At 24.0% G+C, this 19,337-nt stretch overlaps 2 protein-coding genes across 3 annotated transcripts in view; both read right to left on the bottom strand.

Moving 5' to 3' along the window:
• LOC122510420 (plexin-B) overlaps nt 1–19,337 on the bottom strand; it is a 64,254-nt gene that overhangs the window by 26,082 nt on the left and 18,835 nt on the right. The gene's annotated exons all lie outside the window — the stretch shown is intronic.
• Nucleotides 3,700–18,311, bottom strand: LOC122510422. 2 transcript variants are annotated; one of them, XM_043625057.1, is made up of 7 exons: nt 18,194–18,311; nt 16,423–16,629; nt 12,910–13,255; nt 8,844–9,041; nt 6,728–7,067; nt 4,001–4,312; nt 3,700–3,861 (listed from the first exon to the last, which is right to left on the bottom strand). In XM_043625057.1, the coding sequence occupies exons 3-7, from the start codon at nt 13,204–13,206 to the stop codon at nt 3,752–3,754; spliced, it is 1,257 nt and encodes a 418-aa protein (XP_043480992.1). In that variant the 5' UTR covers nt 13,207–13,255; nt 16,423–16,629; nt 18,194–18,311; the 3' UTR covers nt 3,700–3,751. The 2 variants fall into 2 exon arrangements, with proteins under 2 accessions (XP_043480992.1, XP_043480990.1); XM_043625055.1 differs by lacking the exon at nt 18,194–18,311 and adding an exon at nt 18,108–18,168.

Below are 19,337 nucleotides of genomic sequence, written 5' to 3' on the forward strand. Positions count from 1 at the left end.
TGAGTGAGTGTACACTCTATATGGATATAGTTGATGACATAGATGGCATTCAATACAATTCTTAGTTGTTTTGTGCGCGAAATTCAAATCCTTTTTTTGATATTTTAAGCTGTTAATAAGTTTGTGGTGCTAAATTCAACATTTTTTTTCTCGAGTTCTACTTGACGGATTTAAAAATCGAAAAATGCGTTTTTTTCGTCTTTTATTACACAATTTGGAAATATTTTTTGTTTTTTAATTTTTTATATTATGTGTTTATTAAATGTTAATAAACAAATTTATTTTTTACAATTTTCTGTTCAAAATGGTCTAGAGCCTACAAATTTTATCGGATTTGAATATTGTTGGTTTTAAATTAAAAGGAATAAAATTTCTAAGGGATTCCTTTGATACCGTTTTTAAATTTTTAATTGTTAATATTTTTTTTTACTTCAGGATAACAATTTACAATATATTTGTAATGAATCATGTTTATTTCTTTATGTTTCCATTGCACATAATTAAAATGAATGTAAATTACTCCAATATAATAATAATACAACCAGATAAATAATAATGCATAATACAACTTATTTAAATTATTTCAAACAATGTTAATTAATAATTAGATAGCTTTGATCAGTCTTAATAAGAAAAAATTGTTTTTACAGACAAATTTATGTTCATTTAAATACTCTATATTTTTTTAGTAGAAAATGGTTTTAAAGTTAATAATCATCATTGTTATTTTATTAGCAATAATTATTTATTATTTCTGAAAAAAATTATATTGTAAATTGTTAACATTGAGTAACAAAAAAATATAAACAATTAAATATTAAAACAATGGTTTCAAGGGATCTCTTAGAAATTTTATTCCCTTTAATTTAAAATTAAGAATATGTCAATCCGATAAAATTTTTAGGCTCTAAACAATTTTAAATAGTACCACGCTTTTGCTCTTTTCAAATCCCCTGACTTTTACAGGTTTCCCAAGTTAAAAAACGGAATTTTTCCAGGTTTTTAATACGAAAATTATTCGAAAATATCAATAACTTCATTTTTAAATAAATATTTAATCATTATTTTTTTTTATAGAAATTAAGATATTCAAAAATTTGAAATTCAATCACTTATAATAATTCAAACTTACTACTTTGTTACTTCAAAAATTATTTTCAATCATTACCATGATTCATTTCTAGAATTTTTAACTAAAATTCTTCTTTAGGTCAATTTTTTAAAATAATTTTTGAAAAAGTTCTTTAAGAATTTTCAAATTCTCGTTTTTACAATTTAATTTTATGAAATTTCAATTATTCTGACATTCCTCAATTAAATGTATATTAGAAATTAAAAACCATAGATAGTTAAAAAAATTCCATTAAACATTTTGAAAAAAATTAATTCTACAGAATTCTTAATTAAAAGTATGAAAAGTTCAAATTTTCAAAGATTTAAATTTGAAATTATTCAAATTAAATTATTTATAAAAATCCACGTTATAATAATGCTTTCAATATTCAATTATAATTTTAAATTTTAACTGAAATTCATTTTTAAAACAATATATATTAGAAAATTCTACGAGATTTTCAAAATGGAATTTTTATAAGGAAAATTATAAAAAAATTTGTAAATAGTTGAATTCTTGTGAAATTTTTATTATTCATAAAAATAATTACTTAAATGTTTGCATAGAATTTTATCAAAACTTTTTTTAAATAATTCTATTCTTTTAAAAATTTTTATTAAAATTATATTAAAAATCATTAAAATAAGGAAATTTTTTTAAAAATAATTGAATTTCTGAGACGAATTTTATTAAAATTTCTTTTTAAATAATTGAATTATTTTGTAAAATTTTATTGAAATAGTAGACATTGAAAATAATTGAATTTTGACCATTTTTTTAAATTAATTAAATTTCTACGAAGTATTTTATGAAGATTATTTTGAAAAAAATGTTATTGTTACAAAGAATTTCATTATTTATGAAAATAATCCAATTTTTTTAAGAAATTTAATTAAAAATTTATTAAAAATTAAAAATAATTGAAAGTCTGCGATGATTTTTTTATTATATACTCATATAAATTATTTGGATCCCTGTAAAAAAATGTTATTATTTATAAAAATCATTGAATAATAATTTTAAATTAAAATTTTGTTAAAAATTTTTAAAAACAGGTAAAATTCCAGAAATTTTTTTAAATACTATTCTATTTTCAGTTTTTCCATAGTTATCCTTTTCTAAATTCCATACTTTTTCCAGGATAACCATGTATAAACCATGTATAAACATATAATATAAAAAGTTAGAAAAATTTTAAAACAAATTTGTTTTCCAATACTACTATTCAAGACGAAAAAAACAATTTGGATTTAATTTTTAAATCCGTTAACTGGAACAAAAAAAATAATTTTTCTTAATTTAGCACTATTAAAAAATTCAATTTGTTAATTTATTAAGTTTTACAAAAAAAAAATTTTTTTATTTATTTTTTTCTAGGATTTTTTAGAACCACATTGAGAAACAAAAAGTTATTTTTTTTATAAAAATTTATTCAGTTTAACCTGATCCGTTTGGAAAATTCTGACCCATTTTCTTATATCATTATATATTATTAAAGTTTAGGTATATTGCGTTTTAAAATTTTTTTTCTCCTAAATCTGAAGTGTTTGTAAATTTCTAATTTAGCTTAAATTAAAACTTAAATCCTACACTACAAAACCCACATCCGTAAGACTCTAAGAGAATTACATTTTTTTTTCAAAAAATGGACTTCAAGTGACCAAAAAACTTTTTTCTTCGGCACTTTCAAAAAAAACTTTTCAAAAGGTTTTGAAATTTAATTTAAAGTATTACGGATATGGGTATTGTAGTGTGTGATTGAAGTTTTAAATTAAGCTTATTTAGAAGTTTCTAGCACGTCAGATTTAGAAGAAAAAAATTATTGGAAACCCCTAAAAACTTGTTTTTTGGTGGCTTTAACTGCTTTAAGTCTGTTTTTTGACTGTAATTTTTTTCAGTTTTACGGATATGAGTTCTGTAGTGTACAATTTAAGCTTTAAATTATGCCTAATTAGAAGTCTCCAGCACGTCAGGTTTAGGAGAACAAAAATAATGATAACCCTGAAAAACACGTTTTTTGAAACGTGTTTGAAACCAAACTTTTCTCAAAATTCTCACGTGATACGCAATTTTGGAACCCCGGATCATATTCAGCGCACACAAATACATCGGAAACTACTCCGATATCATATAAAAAAATCTTGTATACCTGTATTAGTCTTGTTTCTAAACAAGATTTTGCGGACGCCATGGTTAAGTTTATCAAGTCCTTTTTTATTTTAAACATTTAGGTTTATTAACAAAAATTTTTAATATTATTATAAATGAATAAAAAAAAAAGTATTGAAGGACATAAATGGTATAATATGTACTTGATGACAACCTTTTCTCTTATTTTAATTTTTAAACAATTTATTACACATGGAAACTGTTGAAGTATTCCAATACGGGATTAATGCAAATTGCAATAACTTCATTCAAAAATTCAAATGATGTAGGATGATTCTCTTTACTGAGTTTGTCCCAAGCGTTTACGACGTGAAGGACATATTTGTTTATTAACATTTTATAAACATATATTATAAAAATTATAAAAATTTAAAAAATTTGTTTTCAAATGGTACAATTCAAGACGAAAAAAAATCCGTCTAATTAATTGCTTGCATCAGAACTTGTGTTCCTCGAGTTATTAAGAAACTAATCGTTGTTATTGTTGTTGTTTTCGTCGTTTTCAGGAGCAACTGCAACATTTAGTGGGTCGACAGCATCATCAGGTGGAGGAGCATCCACCATTATATCTTCATTTCCTAAACAATTAAATATATTTTAACTAAGATTATTTAAACAATTATTAATGACAAATTTTAAACCGTCTAAATTATTGTGACGTGTTTCTGCTACATTTTTACCACCACCAAAAGATTAAAATTTCTAAAATAAAATTACCATCCTCATCCAAGAAGCCTTGTTCCTGTTGAACAATACGAGCTCGAACCAGTCTTGTTAAATCAGCTGCCCCTCTTCTGTATTCTAAACTAACTGATAAATAATTAATCGTTGAGATGACACAAATGTGAGCAACATTCAACAAAAATTCAGGCACTGACAAGTATTGATCGTCATAATCATTCCAAATTCTTCTAATGCTGGCTGACATGCTTTTTGTAACAATCCTGGGGGTTTGAATATTACTTGATAAACCCTCATTCCTTCGAGAATGATCATTATAGATTTGTTTTTGAAGCTTAACGATGGATTCTGTAAATAATAATGTTATAGTAGAAACGGGTGTTGTCACCATATGGATAGGGATAAATTATTTATTTATAAAATGTATTATTTGATAAAATTATAAAATCACTAAATTGTTTAAAATAATTGAATTATTATTAAAAATATTAGAAACAATTGAATTTCTCAAAAGAATTTCATTTTTTACAAACATGATTAAATTTTTAAAGAGAATGTTGTTTTTTATAAAAGTAATTGAGTTTTTGCCAAGAATTTTGATTTTTACAAAGTAATTTTAATTTTTCTATGAATTTTATTACTGAATTGTTGAAAATAACTGAATTTTAATTAAAACTCTTGAAAAAATTAAATTTAATAATATTTATAAAAACAATTGTATTTTATCGAGAAATTTAATTAAAATTGTATTAAAAATAATTGAATTGCTCAAAAGATATTTATTGCTTATAAAAATAATTTAATTTCTAACAAGAATTTTAAATTTTACAAAAACACATTAGTTTTTGCTAAAAATTTTGATCATTACAAATTGTTGACAATAATTGAATTTTTATTAAAACTCTTGGAAATAATTAAATTTAAATAATATTTTTAAGAATAATTGTACTTTTTCGAAAAATTTAATCAAAATTGTACTAAAAATATTTGAATTGCTCAAAAGATTATTATTGCTTATAAAAATAATTAAATTTTTGCCAAACATTTAAAATTTTACAAAAATACATCAGTTTTTGCCAAGAATTTTACTCTTTACAAAGTAATTTTAATTTTTCTATGCATTATATTACTGAATTGTTAAAAATAATTGAATTTTTATTAAAACTCTTTAAAATAATTAAATTTAAATAATACTTTTAAAAACATTTGTATTTTTTCGAGAAATTTAACTAAAATTGTATTGTTAATAATTAATATTGTTAATAATTAAATTTCTCAGAAACATTGTATTGTTTATGGAAATAATTCAATTTTTGACAAGAATTTTAAATTTTATGAAAATACATCAGTTTTTGTCAAGAATTTTGTTCTTAATAAAAATAATTTAATTTTTTCCAAGAATTTTATTCTTTACAAAGAAATTTAAATTTTTCTATGAATTCTATTAATACTGTTAAAAATAATTGAATTTTTATTAAAACTCTTGAAAATAATTAAATTTAAATAATTTTAATTAAAGAGTATTTTTTTCTTCCATATATATTTATATCATTTGTTAATTAGTCGATTTTTGGAAGAAAGGTGAATAAAACACATTCACTTTTTTAACGACGACGTTTCGGAGGCACGGTTAGCCACCATTATCAGGTCACTTTATTAAAATTTGAACAAATTCTAAACAAATACGAAATAAACAAAAAAAACTACAGAGAATATTTTTAAAAAATTAACAAATTATAAATAATTAAATTTTAATATCTACCTAATTAAAAGTGGTTGCACTAAACATTAGGAAAATGTTCATATAAAAAAAGATTAATTTCAGAAATGATTCATATTAAAAGCAATGAATTTACTATTAACAAATAACAAGAAGGAAGATGTACAATTCCTCAGTAATGCGTATTTTCCTTTACTAAATAAATTGAAACAATGATTATATTCATAATATTTCGATGAAAGTTCATTCACCTGCGTTTCTGTATATAATACGAAAATTGTCACCGCGACATTCAGTTTGACTAATCACTTACAATTACCATGTTCGTGATTTTTAATTTTAATTTTAAAAATTCAAAATTAATTTTTTTAATTTTCAGTCTTTGACGTAATGTTTAGTGCAATCACTTTTAATTAGGTAGATATTAAAATTTAATTTTTTATAATTTGTTAATTTTTTTAAAAATTTTCTGTAGTTTTTTCTGTTTTTTTTTATTTGTTTTGAATTGGTTCAGATTTTAATAAAGTGACCTGATGATGGTGGCTAACCGTGCCTCCGACACATCGTCGTTAAAAAAGTGAATGTGTTTTATTCACCTTTCTTCCAAAAATCGACTAATTAGCAAAATTTAAATAATATTTTTAAAAACAATTGTATTTTTTCGAGAAATTTAACTAAAATTGTATTGTTAATAATTGAATTTCTCCGAAACATTGTATTGTTTATGAAAATAATTCAATTTTTGACAAGAATTTTTATTAAAACTCTTGAAAATAATTAAATTTAAATAATATTTTTAAAAATAATTGTTTTTTTTGCGAAAAATTTAATGAAATTGAGAATTATTAATTTGCTCGGAAACTTTTTATTATTTATGAAAATGTTTTAATTATTTCAATGAATTTTAATATATGTGATGCTCTACGAGAAATGGGACCTTATTACTAGAGTAAATAAGGCTCCTTTTCTAGGGGAGCGTCACATATAACGTTCATTTAATTAAAATTTTTTTAAAGGTTATCAAACTAAAAGAAGTTACTTACTGGTGAAAGCCCAAACATTGGTGTTACCGCCAATTTTTGTGTTTATTCTGCTTTCATAAGCCATGAATGCATCACTTAATCCCTTCTGATCTCTGTACATTGAGAAGGAAGGTGGCCTGACGCCTTCGATCCACGCATCTTCAAAGTAGTTGGTGAAGTTCTCAACTAATGTTAAAATTTGTGGATCAACATTTGAACCAATTTCAATATATGCTTCTTCTATGTCTTCTTCTGGAAGCAAAGGCAATGACATTACAAGAAGCAGAAGATCTTTTACTTCGTCATGTTCCTCGTGAAGTCTAGAGTCTAAATTTAAATCCATGATGACTTTGTAAAGTTCCTTGAAAAAGAAATTACATAAAATAAGTGTTTGAAATTGCGCATCATACGCAAAGCAGTCAACCTAAAAATTCTAATAAAAAAGTTTATATTTTTGAAATGCTCCTGTTGCCATAAGTACGCATGAAATAAACAAAATGTTGGTCCTTTTTATAATTACAGGGTTGCCATGGGTCTGGGAATTCAGGGAAAAGTCTAGGAAAGCAGAATTGGTCATGGAAATCAGGGAAGAGTCAGGGATTTTTATTAAAAGTACTGTAAAAAATTAAATTTTTAGAATAATTCTAAAAACCTGGTTTGTCCCATAAACTATGAAACCACCATGAATTCTAATACAAAACCTTCAAAATTTTTTTCTATTTCAAACTAAAATGAATTTTTTAATATTATTTAATTATTTCAAATGTTTCAACGCAATTGCATTGTAAGATAACAAAATTCTTCACAAAAATTAAATTATTTAAAAAAATTTTAACGAATATCTCGTCAAGAATTCAATTATATTTAATTACAACTCGCAAAATTTTCCGCCAAAAATTAAATTATTTTAAAAATTTTAAATAAACTTCTTTGCAAAATTTCAAAAGTTTTTCGCAATTCAATGTTTTTCAATATTACTATTTTTAACAAAAGATTTAATTATTGAAAATTTTGATACAATTCTATGATAACATTTAATTCTTTTTATAAATAATAAAATTTCATGTAGGAATGCAATTATTTTCATACAATTTTAAATAAATTCCATCGAAAAATGCAAATATTCTTAAAAAATTTATTAGAACTTGACGAAAGAATTTAATTTTAAGAAACATTCAATTATTCAATAAAATAATAAAATGCATTGCAATAATTCAATTATTTTCATATATAACTTTTAATTCTTCGCAGGAAATCAATTATTTAAAATTTTTTTTAAATAATTCTGCAAAAGAATTTAACTATTTTGATAAACAACAAAATTCTCCTTATAATATAAATTATTTAATTGAATTATAATAAAATTCTTTTCCAAAATTTAATTATTTTGATAAATATCAATTAAATTATCTTTATTAATACGTAGCTAAATTCTTCTCAAGAATTCAATTATTGGCAAAAATTTTTATAATAATCTTGGCAAAATTTCAATTATTTAAACAAAACTTTATTCTTCGCATGAATTCAATTATTTTTTCAAATTTTAATAAAATTCTTCAAAAAGTTTTCAATTACTTTCAATAATAGTTTTAATATTTTTTAATATAATAAATATCAGTAAATTTTAATTAACTTCCTTAAAAAATTAAATGTTTTCAAATATTAATATTAAGAGCATTATTATAAAATAATAATTTTATCACTGGGTTATCTTTAATTATTATAAAAGCATGAAGAAATCGATCATCAAGAAATCGTGATTGACTTCTTCTTGTTTATAATAAAATTCTTATATGTTCAATTTAAAGAAGATTTGAATTTGAATGTTTTGAAAAATTTTAATTCCTACGGAAAAATAATAATGAAATATTTATTTAAAATTAAAGTTATTGATGTTTTCGAATAATTTTTTAATAAAAGGAATTCTTAAATAAATATATTAGAACATTTTTCTTAGTTTATCTAATAATTTTTAGAGGGAATCAGAATATTCTTTAGGGTCAGGGAAACAGTCAAAATTCTTTATGGAAATCAAAGAAAAGTCTGGGAAAAACAAAGTTAAATTTTTGTGGCAACCCTGAGTTAATTTAATTGTCATTAAATTGGAGAATTGTTTTTATTAATAATAATGTCATACTTGCAAATAGTAGTAGAAACTACCATGAATGACAGCATCTGGAAATTGTGCTCTAAGGCTGCTGTGTAAGTCCTTTCCAAACGTTGCAAAAATTTCTGTGATTACCATTCTTGGTAAAAGCGTTTTCATTTCTTCAAATACGGCAACGAATGACTCCTCCGTGTCGTCTTCCATTAACGCCCAAGCGCATGGAATGACCTATATAATATTATAATAATTAAAAATATGTTTGTGATCAGTTATTTAATGAACTTTTAAATACTCTTTATATTTATTAGAGGTGTGCAAAAAGCTCGAAGCTCGATCGAGCTTTTCATTTTTCGACCCGAGCCGAGCCTAATCAGTTCGAGCTCGAGCCGAGTTCGAGCCGAGCTGTATAAAAATCTCGAATAGTTTCGAGTACTCAAGTGAATTTTTCGAGCACTCGAATTTTTTCGGGCTCTTGAGTAAATTCGAGTTCTAGAGAAAATTCATATAATTTTCGCATATATGTATTATAATTAGCAAATAGAAATACACTTTCAAATTGAAGTTTTATTTACTTTATTGATTCAGTTGTTCGAATTAATTCGAAATTTTCTACTTATTAATAGTTTTTTCAGTAACTTAAAAGCTCGAATCCATTCGAGTACTCGAATTTAATCGAGTACTCGATACATCGAGCCGGCTTGGGCTTGGCTCGGCTCGAAAAAATTTCGGCTCGGCTCGGCTCGACCTTTCGAGCTTTCTGCACATCTCTAATATTTATATAACTTTTTCTCTATTCCTTAAAAAAATTCTGCTATGATAAATTTTATTATCACTTTTTCTAAACGAGGCAAATTTTTCAAAAAAAGATACATTTTTATTTTGAAATTATTTAAAATGTTTATTATAACGTAAGAAACAAAAAACGTGAAAAGATAAGTATTTTTTTCACAAAATTTGCAAAACAATTTTTTTTATTTTATTGTAGATGTTTTGAGATGTCAGAATTGTTTCATTTCAAAGAACAAGTTTTTAAGGAAATTTAGAAAATTATAGACACCAATTAAAAGTTCAATAAATTCTCTTTGGAAGTAGTGTTTAAGGTCCCTTTACAACACCGAGATATTCAAGATATCACAGGGACATCCTGAGAAATTTATTTGTTTGCGGCAATTTGGATATCCCTGGCAGGGTGTCTGCCGAAGATATGTTCCCCTGAATATAGAATTTTTAACTAAAATACTCTTATTTAAATCAATTAGTAGTTAAAAGTACGAAAAATTTATATTTCAGGCTTTACACTCGATTGTAAATTTAAAAAAAGTATCAAAAAGTAGCTTTATGAATGAAAAAAGTAGTAAAAAGTATCTATCGAAAAATTAAATTTGACTGAAACTTTAACTTGAAATTCAATTTAATCTTTTCAATTTATTTACAGGAATTTAACAATCATCAAAAAATGTTAATTTTAATTTTTCAAACGACTAATTCTTTTTCATAATTTCCAAATTTCAATACCTGGATAATATCTCTGCGTTGTTGAATTTTTTAATAAAATTGTTTAAAACTTTAATCATTTTTTAGGAAAATAGTAAAATAAGAATTTTTTAAACTAAATATATTTAAATATTCTTACAGTTTTACAACAATTAAAACTTTCAAAGATGGACAATTTAAAATCTTTTGAAATTTAATTAATTTCTATCTAAAATTTATTTTTAATTCGATTCTTGTTAGAAAGTTCTACGAGAATTCAATTATTCTGTAAATTATTATTAACATTTAAACAATAATGTTTAATTATTATTTACAATTTTATCTGAAATTTATTTTTTAAATCAATTCTTGTTTGAAAGTTCTACGAGAATTCAATTACTTAAATACAAAAATATAAATAATTATTTCAGGCATCACAGTTAATCCCCTTTTCCTCTTTTTGTCCCCTTATTTCAATTTTATCGCATTTTTTGACGATATGTCACCTTTTTCCCCTTTTTTGCTGATTTGTCCCCTTTTTCACCTTTTTCTAATAAAAAATAAACGAGATTTTCTTTTTTTGAAATATTTTTCAAAGTGTAATAAAAAAATTTAGACTCAATGTTATAGAATTATTATTAATATTTTTTTCTAGAAAAAACAAAAATTGTAATCCAAAACCTTCATTTTTTTCCATTTCTGACAATAATTTCTATTTAAATAACTTAATTCTCGAAAAACCATCATTAAAAATTATAACTTAGAAATTATTTAATGAATAATTTTATTTATTTTTTATATTAAATAGATGAACTTGAAAGGATTTTAATCTTAAATTTAATAAAATTTCAATTATTTTCAAAAATAATAAAATTCTTCGCAAAAATTTAATTATATTCAAAAATTCAAAGAAATTCTCGTCAAAATTTTAATTCTCTTTGTAAATAATAAAATTCTTCTTCGAAACTCAATTATTTTCAAAAATTTTAATAAAATTCATGGCAAAATTTCAATAATTTTTAAAAATTGTCCTCAATTCAATATTTTTTAATATCTACTATTTTAACAAAAAATCTCCAAAAGAATTCGATTATTTAAAAAAAAAATTAATAAAATTCTAAGCAAACCTTTCAATATTTTCATAAAATAATAAAAAAAATTTTATAAATTTATTCGCAATCATTGAATTATTTTCATAAATAATAAAATTTTTACAGGGATTCAATTTCATTTATTTTTAATACAATTTTAATCGAATTCCTCGAAAAATATAATTATTCTTAAAATTTTTACTAAAATTTGTCAAAAGATTTCAATTTTAAGAAACATGCAATTATTCTTTAAAGTGAATTAAAAAGGTTTCATATTAAAATCTTTGAAAATCTGAATTTTTCATATTTTTAACTAACAATTCTGTGGAATTACTTTTTTTTGAGAAAGTTTCATTAAATTTCTTTTGAAATTATTTGAAGTTTTTATTTTCTTATAAAAAATTGAAGTTTTTCAGAATAATTGAAATTTTGTAAACATTGAATTGTAAACAAATAAATTTGAAAATTCTCAAAAAACTTTTTGAAAAATTATTAAAAAATTACAAAATACAAATTACAACACCTACAAATTATTGCAGAAATTCAATTATTCTGAAATTAGTTAAATTTTTTAATATATACCTATATTTAATTAATTATTAAAAATAAAGAAATTAACGAGGAATTTTGGTTAAAAACACTAAAAAAAAATTTAATTTTGGAGAAGTTTCAAATAATTGCAAACATTCAATTACTTTCAAAACTTACAAAATTCTTCGCAGAAATTCAATTTTATTAAAAAATTTAAAGAACTTCTCGTCAAAATTCTAATTTTCTTTATAAATAATAAAATTCTTCTTCGAAATTCAATTATTTTCAAAAATTTTAATAAAATTCTTTTAAAGATTTCAATTATTTGCAAGAATTTTCCAAAATTCAATGATATTCAATATCTACTATTTTAAATAAAAATTTCTAAAAGAATTTAATTATTTAAAAAAATTTGTATCAAAATTCTTTATGAGAATTCAATATTTAAAAACATTCAATTATTCAATATAAATTTATTATTTATTTCTGTATGTAAATAAATGAATTCTCGTATAATTTTCTAATGAAAAATGGTTTAAACATTAATTTTATTTAAAATTTGACATAATAATTGAATTTTAAAAGCATTATAGCTTAAATTATTAGAAATAATTGAATTTTAAAAAAGTTTAAAAATTATTGTAAATAATTGATTTAAAGAAGAATTTTAGTTCAAAATTCGAGAAAATAATAATTGAATTAAAATTATGAAAATAATTTTAAAGAAGTTACAGTAAAAATATTTTTTATAGTAGAAAATAATGATCTTATCACTAGCATCTTTAATTATTATAAATTGTGGAATTTCAAAAAGATTTGAATTTGAATGTTTTGAAAATCTTAATTCCTATGGAAAAATAATAATGATTAAATATTTAAAAAAAAGTTATTGCTGTTTTCGAATAATTTTACAGTTAAACAAATTCGTAAATAAATGTAATAGAACATTTTTTTGAGTATCTAATAATTTTTGGAGTGAATCGGTATACAACTATACTTACATATTTGTCTTTTAAACACATAAATGATACCAGCTGGTGAAAAGGGAGTACAGCTGGTATCACTGTTTGTGATGTGTGTAAAAATACAACGCTATCTCCCCGTAGCAGTTGTCCTGCAAAATGATGGTCCATCATTATGATAGATTTGCAGAAATCCCGCCCTGTAATGCATCTAAACATAACATCGCCATCCTGATATCTTTTTACGCTATTCCACTGATCACTGTTGATTAATTCCATAAATTGTTCAATGGAATTTGGATTTGGTGGCCTGTGAGTATTTCGCCACCTGTACATCGACCTCTCTACCGACTTGAACTGCACACTGATTGCTGCCTCTTCATGACTGAAAAATATAGTTTTCAATACAATGTAAGGAAATTTCAATTATTCAAAAAGTTTGCAATTGTTTGTTTATAAAAATTCAATTATCTTGAAACAATAGAATTAAAAAATTTCAAAAATCTTATTTTTCATAAGTTAAAAAAAACTGCGACAATTCAATATAAATTTTAAAAAACTTTTAAGTGTATCTTTTTTTAAATTAAGTAATGAAAATTTTAATTATTATCCTTCGCCCTAAGAAATATGAATACATTAGAATGTGACTCTTTATAAAATTCAATTAATAATCATTCATTAAATTAAAGTATTAGGGGAGAGTCTCCAGTTGTGAGACACCTCCAGTTGTGAGACAGTCAATTTTTTTTAACATGCAATATTAAAAAGACGATTGGTTTATATAAAAACATTTCTTTTTATATGAGCCAACTTTTTCGTGTACGCCGAAGCGGATATATAAACTGTTTTTGTTAAATACCAACACTGTGTGTGATAATCGACTAAAAAGCGTTTTTTCAATAAATGTAAAGTACTTTTTTCCAAGTTAATTAATTGGAAAAGGTAAATGTAATGCATTTTCTTTTAGTGTTTTCCTTATATTTTGTGATGCAATATTGCATTGTTCCAATCTACGGTTGAAAATAATTTAATTTTCCTTTTTCAAAATAGCGCCAATTTCTGGGCGTGAGACACAGCATATCACCAGTTGTGAGACGGTGTCAACACCCATCTGGGCAGCATAAAAAATACGACTTTGCAGGCATACTATTTAAATGTTGTTTTCATTTCTTTTTCTAGTATTTTTGGGCATGTCAAGTGGAAAAAAGTCAATTGATTCAGAAGAAATCAATTTTATTGCTCTTGTTGAAGCTATTAAATGATGTTTATTTGATAGACATATTTTGGCGAATAAATATTATTATTTAGTATATAATAATATATATTATTAATATATTTAATTATTTCTACTAAACATAACGTTTTATGCCAAACTTATTAAATTTTAGCACTTTTTAATGAGTGTCTCACAACTGGAGACATTTTTTTTTTTTTTTTGAAAAAAGCGATGTGCTCGGAAAATGTATCGTAAAATTTTCTGAGTTCATCGAAACACTACACTTTCTTTTAATAAAAGTTGCGTATTTCTGTTACCTTTCGAACGGTGTATTTTATTTACAATTTTGTTTACCCGTTTACAATTTACGGGTCAAAAATGAAACCCGTCTCACAACTGGAGACTCTCCCCTATTATTTTTTTTTAATTTTCACCTTTTTCTGTTTTCTGATACGGACGAGTGGGAACACTGGCTATTAAAAGTTTATTAAAAATATTCGCAATGGTCACAATTTAAAAAGCAATAATCCTTCTTTAATTTCAGACAATTTTTTTTGACTTTTTCACATTTTTCGGTTTTCTGAAAAGGGCGGGTGAGAACGCTGGCTATTAAAAGTTTATTTAAAAAAATTAGCAATGGTCATAATTTGAAAAGCAATAATCCTTCTTTAATTTCAGACAATTTTTTTTGACTTTTTCACATTTTTCGGTTTTCTGAAAAGGGCGGGTGAGAACGCTGGCTATTAAAAGTTTATTTAAAAAAATTAGCAATGGTCATAATTTGAAAAGCAATAATACTCTTTCAATTTCTGACCAAGAAAAAAAATTTGGTCAAAAATTGTTCGAGATATGAATGTTTTTTTACTTTTTTTGAATTTTCGGTTTTCTGATAAAAAAAGTGGGAACACTGACTATTAAAAAGTTATAAAAAGAATTCGTAATGGGCACAATTTAAAGAGCAATAATCCCTACTTAATTTCTTACCAAGAAAAAAAATTTGATTGGAAATATTTGGTTTCGAAAAAAGTCCAAAAAAATTGATAACACGAATAATTTTCTACCAAATTTTTTTTTCTTTGTCAGAAATTAAAGAAGAATTATTGCTTTTTAAAATTTGACCATTGTGAATTTTTGTAATAAACTTTTAATATCTAGCGTTTACACCCGCTCGTATTAGAAAAACCGCAAAATTTGAAAAAGTTCAAAAAAATTAATAACTCGAAGAATTCTCAACCACATTTTTCTTAATGTCAGAATTTAAGGAGAAATTAATGCTCTTGAAATGGTGACCATTGCGAATTTTTTTTATAAACTTTTATTAGCCAGCGTTTCCACCCGCTCGTATTAGAAAAACCGAAAAATTTGAAAAGTAAAAAAAAATTCGTAACTGGGACAATTTTTGACCAAATTTTTTTCTTTGTCTGAAATTAAAGAGGGATTATTTATTGCTTTTTAAATTGTGACCATTGCGAATATTTTTAATAAACTTTTAATAGCCAGTGTTCCCATCCGCGTGTATCAGAAAACTGAAAAATGTGAAACTAAAAAAAGTAGTGAAAAAATAGCAATCGAAAAATTAAACTTGACGACCAAAAAAACTCGTTTTAGACACTTCACAAAACGGACAAAAACTCCATTCCATATTTTTTTATTTAAATATTTATATTTATAAAAATAATTTAATTCTTGCGAAAAATTTTATTTTAAATAATTGAATTCTTGTGGAAAACTTTATTTGTTAAAGTAATTGAATTTTTCGATTAATTAATTTAAAATAGTATTAAAAATAATTAAAATTCTTAGATGAGTTTTATTATTTATGAAAATATTTGAATTCTTACTTACAATTTTATCAAAAATCTTTTAAAATAATAAAATTTCCATGAAAAATGTTATTGTTAGTGAAAGTAATTGAATTATTTTGAAGAATTGTATACAAATTTTGTTAAATAATTGATTTTTTCGAAATTTTTTTGAAAATAATGCTATTCTAAATTAATTGAATTTCTTTGGAAATTTTATTATTTATTAAAATAATTGAATTTTGGATGAATTTCATCAATTTTATTATAATTTTTGATAATAGTTTTTTGATTTCTAGTATTAGCGAATTCAATGAAGTGGAAATTCTTAAAAAATAGAAATAGTAGCTTTTAGTGTGTGAAATCTATAAAAAGTGCGAAGCCTGTAATTAGCACAATGCATTATTATTTATTTGAAAAAAACACGAAAGTGTCTAACTGAACCCTACAAGAAAATATTACATTTACTTCTACCGAGAATCTTTATTGAAATCTGTACCACAGAAAAATATTAGAAATATAATGTAAACTTACAATTCACTTATGTGGTTGTAAGTTTCTTTTACGGTACTAGGCTGGGATCGTATGCTATTACATAGCTCTTCTCTAAAAACCCTTTTTTCTCCATCTAGTAAATTCGGCCGATGGTTATGCGCTTCCGTCAGTACGAAAACGTTTCCTCTGTTTACTTGTCCTTTTCCAGGACAATGCAGGATTCTTTTCTTTATACAAACAAGATATCTAAAAACAGAAGAGAAAGAAAAAATAACCAAACAAACTATGAACAGATATTTAAAATGGGGAACAGTAATATAATATAACCTTATATAATAATAGGTAATTAAATAAATATATTAGTTATGAATAATTTAACTTTATATTTGTAACAAAAATATCAGTATGTTTTACAACATTTACAAACACTTCTTTTATAATTATTTTTCTAAGTTGAGAAAATAAAAAAAAAATTAATTAAAAATACATTATTTCATGGCACAGAATGTGAATATTTTTTTTACATTGAATAATTTAAAGTATTTTTTTTCAGAATGACAGTATACGTTTAATAAAATGCAGAAAATATCTGTGGAACATTTCATGAAAACTGTAATATATGTTAAAATTTTATATTTTATAATTAAAGAATTGGAATAGGGTTGCCACGCTTTTGCTCTTTTCAAATTCACTGACTTTTCCATGTTTTCCAGGTTAAAAAACGGAATTTTTTCAGGTTTTTAAAACGAAAATTCTTCGAAATAATAATAACTTCATTAACTTCATTTTTAAGTAAATATTTAATCATTATTTTTTTAATAGAAATTAAAATATTTAAAAATTTGAAATTCAATAACATATAAGCGAATACTAATTATAAAAATATGAAGATGTCGATCACTTCAAGTCTTCGACTCAGAGTGATCGCTTTCTTATCATGTTTAATAATAATTAAAACCGTGTTTTATTTTCGACAAACTTTTTTGTGAATTTTCAAATACTTTTGTTTACAATTTAATTTTACGAAATTTCAATTATTCTGACATTATTCAATTAAATATATTAGAAATTAAAAACTTCAAATAATTAAAAAAAATTCCATTAAGAAAAAATTCTATACAGAATTCTTAATTAAAAGTATGAAAAGTTAAAATTTTCAAAGATTTCAATTTGAAATTCATTTTTAAATCAATATTTATTAGAAAATTCTACGAGAATTGAATTATTTAACTACAAAAATAAATATTTTATTAAACAATTGAATGTTTATTAAAATTGAAGTTTCATAAAGAATTTTATCAACAAATTTTTAAATAATTGAATTCTCTTGACAAATTTTAATAAAATTTTTAAGAATATTTTTCGAGCAATTTGATTAAAATTGTATTAAAAATAATTGAAATTCTGCCAAGAATTTAATTAAAAGTTTTGAAAATAATTTCATTTTGGAAAAAAATTGTATTATTTATAAAGATAATTGAAATTTTGACGACAGTTTTTGTGAATTTTTAAACATAATTGGATTTCTGCGAAGAATTTCAGTAAAATTATTTTGAAAAAAATTGAATTGTTAAAATTTTTGAAAATCATTTTATTCTTTAAAGAAATTTAATTAAAAATGTATTGAAAATAATATTTAATTCCAATAAATATATTGTAGCGAAGATTACTAAAGTAATTACATTTTTTTGATAAATTTTAATAAAATTTTTGAGAATAATAACCTTTTTCGAGGAATTCCATTAAAATTGTATTAAAAATAATTTAAATCCTGCAATGAATATTATTATTTATGAAATAAATTGAATACCTAAAAAGAATTCTACTATTTATTTAAAGTAATTGAATTATTGCTAAAAAAATTGTAAATAATTGAAGCGAACTGTCAGAACAACACACAGTTAAAAACAATACAAGTTTAACCATACTTCGAATCAAGCTTCGAATATAATAATGTGACGCGACACGAGAAAAGGGACCCATCGTCGCAAAAGAGAATTTTATGGGGAATCCACACTTCGATCTAAGAAGCTAAGCGGGACGTTTTTTCGTGGTGCTTTCTATGATATGCATCTTAAGGCCACAGTCCCATGGCAGTGTTTTGCGTTGTGTTGTAATGAGAGAGAATGCAGCAAACGTATATTTGCATCTTTTTCTCTCACATTACGACGCAACGCAAAACGCTGTCATGGGACTCCACCCTAACCTGCCTCTACGGCTAGTTCCACAATGAGCCAAAACGCAACGCAGACGCGACGCATCCCCATTTGATTAGCATTGGGACGCGTCGCGTCTGCGTTGCGTTTTGGCTCATTGTGGAACAAGCCTACAATACGAAAAAAAAGTGAGAAACGCGCGACGCAAACGCGAAACGCGAGAAAAATACATGGCAATTTCTCGCGTTTCGCGTCTTACTTTCTAATTGTAGAACCTGCCCTAAAGGTTGGTTCCAGAATGGACTCGACGCAAACGCAGACGCGACGCGTCCCCATTTGATTAGCATTGGGACGCGTCGCGTCTTCGTTGCGTTTTGGCTCATTCTGGAACGGCCAGAATGAGCGTTTTTCACGCGTCCCATGTCGCGTGAAAACGTCAAACATGGTACTGGCCCCTTAGATCGAAGTGTGGATTCATCATTAAAGCTGCATCTACATATAAAAAAAGTGAGAAATGCGTGTCGCAAACGCGAGAAAAATACATGCCAATTTTTCGCGTCTGCGTCTCGCGTTTCTCACTTTTTTCGCTATGTAGATACAACTCTACAGGGGAAGCGTCTAAAGCGACGCCATGCGCAGAAAACCTGTCTATTTACGCACAAATGCTTAACTTTCGGGCTTTATATTATTAAAACTATTTAAGTTTTTCAACTTTTAATTTTTTCACGTAAAATAGCAAAGGAAAATCTATCAACATCATAATCTCAAAATCGATTTTTTAACAATAGGTCTCTTTCT

Source organism: Leptopilina heterotoma, unplaced genomic scaffold, assembly GCF_015476425.1.
Source record: "Leptopilina heterotoma isolate Lh14 unplaced genomic scaffold, ASM1547642v1 Lhet_68, whole genome shotgun sequence".
In the NCBI taxonomy this organism is placed as follows: domain Eukaryota; kingdom Metazoa; phylum Arthropoda; class Insecta; order Hymenoptera; family Figitidae; genus Leptopilina; species Leptopilina heterotoma.